The sequence below is a fragment of the Homarus americanus genome, unplaced genomic scaffold (assembly GCF_018991925.1).
Source record: "Homarus americanus isolate GMGI-L3 unplaced genomic scaffold, GMGI_Hamer_2.0 scaffold17663, whole genome shotgun sequence".
NCBI classification, from domain to species: Eukaryota; Metazoa; Arthropoda; class Malacostraca; order Decapoda; family Nephropidae; genus Homarus; species Homarus americanus.
In genome coordinates this window covers 50,369-56,489 of record NW_024746450.1, presented here as the reverse complement: position 1 = coordinate 56,489, position 6,121 = coordinate 50,369, and the positions used below count along the sequence as shown (strand labels likewise).

The 6,121-nt window shown below is 67.3% G+C and overlaps 1 protein-coding gene across 1 annotated transcript; it reads right to left on the bottom strand.

Annotated features, from left to right (window-relative positions):
- Positions 1 to 387: 387 nt before the first annotated feature.
- LOC121879236 (filaggrin-2-like) lies at positions 388 to 1,155 on the bottom strand. The gene has a single exon (XM_042385834.1). The coding sequence runs from the start codon at positions 1,153 to 1,155 to the stop codon at positions 388 to 390; it is 768 nt and encodes a 255-aa protein (XP_042241768.1).
- Between the last annotated feature and the right edge of the window lie 4,966 nt (positions 1,156 to 6,121).

Here is a 6,121-nt window from a genome sequence, read left to right as displayed (position 1 = left end):
GAGTGACGAAGGTGAGTGACGAAGGTGTGGTGACGAGGAAGGTGTGTGGTGACGAAGGGGTGTGTGAGTGACGAAGGGGTGTGTGAGTGACGAAGGGGGTGTGTAAGTGACGAAAGGGGTGTGTGAGTTAGGAAAAGGTAGCTGGGACGTGTAAGTCGCCACGCCCTACGTGTTAGTCCACACGCCCGACGTGCGAGTCTCCACGTCCGACGTGCGAGTCTCCACGCCCGACGTGTGAGTCCCCACGTCCGACGTTTGAGTCTCCACGCCCGACGTGTGAGTCCCCAACCCCGAGGTGTGAGTCCCCACGCCAGATGTGAGTCCCCACGCCCGACGAGTGAGTCCCCACGTCCGACGTTTGAGTCTCCACGCCCGACGTGTGAGTCCCTAACCCGACGTGTGAGTCCCCACGCCAGATGTGTGAGTCCCCACGCCCGACGTGAGAGTCCTCACGCCCGACGTGAGTCCCCACGCCCGACATGTGAGTCCCCACGCCCGACATGTGAGTCCCCACGCCCGACATGTGAGTCCCCCACGACCGACATGTGAGTCCCCACGCCCGACGTGAGTCCCCACGCCCGACATGTGAGTCCCCACGCCTGACATATGAGTCCCCACGCCTGACGTGTGAGTCCCCACGCCTGACGTGTGAGTCCCCACGCCCGACGTGTGAGTCCCCAACCCCGACGTCGTGTGAGTCCCCACGCCAGATGTGTGAGTCCCCACGCCCGACGTGAGAGTCCTCACGCCCGACGTGAGTCCCCCACGCCCGACGGAGTCCTCACCCTGACATGAGCCCCACGCCTGACGTGGAGTCCTCACGCCCGACATGTGAGTCCCCACGCCCGACATGTGAGTCCCCACGCCCGACGTGTGGAGTCCCCACGCCCGACATGTGAGTCCTCCCACGCCCGACATGTGAGTCCCCACGCCTGACGTGTGAGTCCCCACGCCTGACGTGAGTCCCCACGCTCGACGTGAGGTCCTCACGCCCGACGGAGTCCCCACGCCCGACGAGAATTCCACGCCTGACGTGGTCCCCACGCCTGACGTGTGAGTCCCCACGCCTGACGTGTGAGTCCCCACGCCTGACGTGTAGTCCCCACGCTCGACGTAAGAGTCCTCACGCCCGACGTGAGTCCCCACGCCCGACATGTGAGCCCCACGCCTGACGTGAGTCCCACGCCTGACGTGTGAGTCCCCACGCCCGACGTGTGAGTCCCCACGCCTGACGTGTGGAGTCCCCACGCCCGACGTGTGAGTCCCCACGCCCGACGTGAGTCCCCACGCCCTACGTGTTAGTCCCCACGCCCGACGTGCGAGTCTCCACGTCCGACGTGCGAGTCTCCACGCCCGACGTGAGTCCCCACGTCCGACGTTGAGTCTCCACGCCGAGGTGAGTCCCCAACCCCGAGGTGTGAGTCCCCACGCACGACGTGTGGAGTCCCCACGCCCGACGTGAGTCCCCACGCCCGACGAGTGAGTCCCCACGCCTGACGTGAGTCCCCACGCCTGACGTGAATCCCCACGCCTGACGTGTGAGTCCCCATGCCTGACGTGGAGTCCCCACGCCCGACGTGAGAGTCCCCACGCCCGACGTGTGAGTCCCCACGCCCGACATGTGAGTCCCCACGCCTGACGTGTGAGTCCCACGCCTGACGTGAGTCCCCACCGACAGTGTCCCCACACCCGACGTGTTAATCCCCACGTCCGACGTGTGAGTCCCCAACCCCGAGGTGTGAGTCCCCACGCCGACGTGTGAGTCCCCACGCCCGACGAGTGAGTCCCCACGCCCGACGAGTGTGTCCCCACACCCGACGTGTTAACCCACGTTCGACAAGTGAGTCCCCACGCCCTACGCGTGAGCACCCACGCCCTACGTGTGAGTCCCCACGCCCGACGTGCGAGTCCTCACGCCCGACGTGTGAGTCCCCACGCTCGACGTGTTAGTCTCCACGTTCGACAAGTGAGTCCCCACGCCCGACATGTGAGTCCCCACGCCCGACGTGTGAGTCCCCACGCTCGACGTGTGAGTCCCCACGCCCGACGTGGGAGTCCACGCCCGACGTGTGAGTCCCCACGCTCGACGTGAGTCCTCACGCCCGACGTGGAGTCCTCACGCCGACGTGGGAGTCCCACGCCGAGAGTCCACGTAGTCCCGCCCGACGTGGTCCCACGCTCGACGTGGGTCCCCACGCTCGACGTGTGAGTCCCCACGTCTGACGTGAGTCCCCACGCCTGACGTGAGTCCCCACGCTCGACGTGTGAGTCTCACGCCCGACGTGTGAGTCCCCACGCCTAACGTGAGTCCCACGCCCGTCGTGAACCCCACGCCTGACGTGTGAGTCCCCACGCCTGACGTGTGAGTCCCCACGCTCGACGTGAGAGTCCTCACGCCCAAAGTGTGAGTCCCCACGCCCGACATGTGAGTCCCCACGCCTGACGTGAGTCCCCACGCCTGACGTGTGAGTCCCCACGCCCGACGTGAGTCCCACGCCTGACGTGTGAGTCCCCACGCCCGACGTGAGTCCCCACGCCCGACGTGTATCCCCACGCCGACGGCAGTCCTCACCGACGTGTGAGTCCCACCACTCGACGAGTCCCCACGCCTGACGAGTCCGCCTGACGTGAGTCCCACGCCCGACGTGTGAGTCCCCACGCCTGACGTGTGAGTCCCCACGCCCGACGTGTGGTACCCACCCGACGTGAGTCCCCACGCCCGACGTGGGAGTCCCCACGCCCGACGTGCGAGTCCTCACGCCCGACGTGGAGTCCACCACCTGACGTGAGTCCCCACGCCCGACGTGAGTCCCCACGCCCACGTAAGTCCCCGCCCGACGTGTGAGTCCCCACCCCAGACGTGAGTCCCCACGCCGACGTGAGTCCACGCCCGACGGGAGTCCTCACGCCCGACTTGGAGTCCCCACGCTCGACGTGAGTCCCCACGCCTGACGTGTGAGTCCCCACGCCTGACGTGTGAGTCCCCACGCCCGACGTGGAGTCCCCACCCCTGACGTGACCCCACGCCTGACGTGTAGTCCCCACGCTCGACGTGTGAGTCCCCACGCCTGACTGTGAGTCCCCACGCCGACGATGAGTCCTCACGCCCGACGTGTGAGCCCCACGCCTGACGTGAGTCCCCACGCCGACGTGAGTCCCCACGCCTGACGTGTGAGTCCCCACGCCTGACGTGAGTCCTCACGCTCGACGTGTGAGTCCTCACGCCCGACGTGTGAGTACCACGCCTGGTGAGTCCCCACGCCTGACGAGTCCCCACGCTGACGTGTGAGTCCCACGATCGACGTTGAGTCCTCACGCCCGACGTGTGAGTCCCCACGCCTGACGTGTGAATCCCCATGCCGACGTGGAGTCCCACGCTCGACGTGTGAGTCCCCACGTCGACGTGTGAGTCCCCACGCCTGACGTGAGTCCCCACGCCGACGTGAGTCCTCACGCCCGACGTGAGTCCCCACGCCTGACGTGTGGAGTCCCCACGCCTGACGTGAATCCCCACGCCTGACGTGTGAGTCCCCACGCCTGACGTGTGAGTCCCCACGCTCGACGTGAGAGTCCTCACGCCCAAAGTGTGAGTCCCCACGCCCGACATGTGAGTCCCCACGCCTGACGTGTGAGTCCCCACGCCTGACGTGTGAGTCCCCACGCCCGACGTGAGTCCTCACCCGACGTGTGAGTCCCCACCCCGACGTGGAGTCCCCACGCCCGACGTGAGTCCCCACGCCCACGCGAGTCCCACGCCCGACGTGAGTCCTCACCACACGACTGGTCCCCGCCGACGTGTGAGTCCCCACGCCTGACGTGGAGTCCCCACGCCGACGTGAGTCCCACGCCGACGTGTGAGTCCCCACGCCCGACGTGTGAGTCCACGCCCGATGAGTCCCCACGCCCGACGTGGTCCCCGCCGACGGAGTCCCGCCCGACGTGAGTCCCTACCACACTCGACGTGTGAGTCCCCACGCCCGACGTAGAGTCCCCACGCCCGACGTGTAAGTCCCCACGCCTGACGTGAGTCCCCACCCCAGACGTGAGTCCCCACGCCCGACGGTGAGTCCCCACGCCCCGACGTTGAGTCCTCACGCCCGACTTGTGAGTCCCCACGCTCGACGTGTGAGTCCTCACGCCCGACGTGGAGTCCCCACGCCTGACGTGTGAGTCCCCACGCCTGACGTGAGTCCCCACGCCTGACGTGTGAGTCCCCACGCTCGACGTGTGAGTCCCCGCTCGACGTGTCCCACGCCGACGGAGTCCCCACGCCGATGTGAGTCCTCACGCCCGACGTGTGAGCACCCACGCCTGACGTGAGTCCCCACGCCTGACGTGAGTCCCCACGCCTGACGTGAGTCCCCACGCCTGACGTGTGAGTCCCCACGCTCGACGTGAGTCCTCACGCCCGACGTGAGTACCCACGCCTGACGTGTGAGTCCCGCCTGACGTGAGTCCCCACGCCTGACGTGTGAGTCCCCACGCTCGACGTGAGGATCCTCACGCCCGACGGTGAGTCCCCACGCCTGACGTGTGAATCCCCATGCCCGACGAGTCCCCGCTGCGTGGAGTCCCCACGCCTGACGTGAGTCCCACGCCTGACGTGGAGTCCCCACGCCTGACGTGGAGTCCCCACGCCTGACGTGTGAGTCCCCACGCCTGACGTAAGTCCCCACGCCCGACGTGTGAGTCCCCAACCCCGACATGTGAGTCCCCACGCCAGATGTGAGTCTCCACGCCCGACGTGAGTCCTCACGCCCGACGTGTGAGTCCCCACGCCCGACGTGAGAGTCCTCACGCCCGACATGTGAGTCCCCACGCCCGACGTGTGAGTCCTCACGCCCGACATGTGAGTCCCCACGCCCGACATGGAGTCCCCACGCCCGACGTGTGAGTCCCCACGCCCGACATGTGAGTCCCCACGCCCGACATGTGAGTCCCCACGCCTGACGTGAGTCCCCACGCCTGACGTGTGAGTCCCCACGCTCGACGTGTGAGTCCCACGCCTGACGTGAGTCCCCACGCCCGACGGTATGAGTCCCCACGCCTGACGTGGAGTCCCCACGCCTGACGTGTGAGTCCCCACGCTCGACGTGAGTCCTCACGCCCGACGTGTGAGTCCCCACGCCTGACGTGTGAGTCCCCACGCCTGACGTGTGAGTCCCCACGCCTGACGTGAGTCCCCACGCCCTGACGTGAGTCCCCACGCCGACGTGTGAGTCCCCACGCTCGACGTAGTCCTCCACGCCCGACGTGAGTCCCCACGCCTGACGTAAGTCCCCACCCCTGAGTGAGTCCCCACGCCTGACGTGAGTCCCCACGCCTGACGTGTGAGTCCCCACGCTCGAGGGAGTCCTCACGCCCGACGTGAGCCCCACGCCTGACGTGAGTCCCCACGCCCGACGGTGAGTCCCCACGCCTGACGTGTGAGTCCCCACGCCCGACGTGAGTCCCCACGCCTGACGTGGAGTCCCCACGCCCGACGTGTGAGTCTCCCCACCCTGATGTGTGAGTCCCCACGCCCGACGGGAGTCTCACGCCTGACGTGTGAGTCCCCACGCCTGACGTGTGAGTCCCCACGCCTGACGTGTGACCCACGCCCGACGTGACGCCACGTGTGAGTCCCCACGCCTGACGTGTGAGTCCCCACGCCCCGTGTGAGTCCCCACGCCCGACGTGTGAGTCCCCACGCCTGATGTGTGAGCCCCACGCCCGACGTGTGAGTCCCCACGCCTGATGTGTGAGTCCCCCACGCCCGACGTGTGAGTCCCCACGCCTGACGTGTGAGTCCCCACGCCCGACGTGTGAGTCCCCACGCCTGATGTGTGAGTCCCCACGCCCGACGTGTGAGTCCCCACGCCTGACGTGTGAGTCCCCACGCCTGACGTGTGAGTCCCCACGCCTGACGTGTGAGCCCCACGCCTGAGTGAGTCCCCACGCCTGACGTGAGTCCCCACGCCTGACGTGTGAGTCCCCACGCCTGACGTGTGAGTCCCCACGCCCCTCCACTGTCCAGTAATCCACACTCAGCTGCCCCCAGATTTCCATGTCAAATGTTCCTCCTCCCCGCCAGCTGCTGGGGAGGACCATGTGCTGGGGAGGACTTGTGCTGGGGAGGACT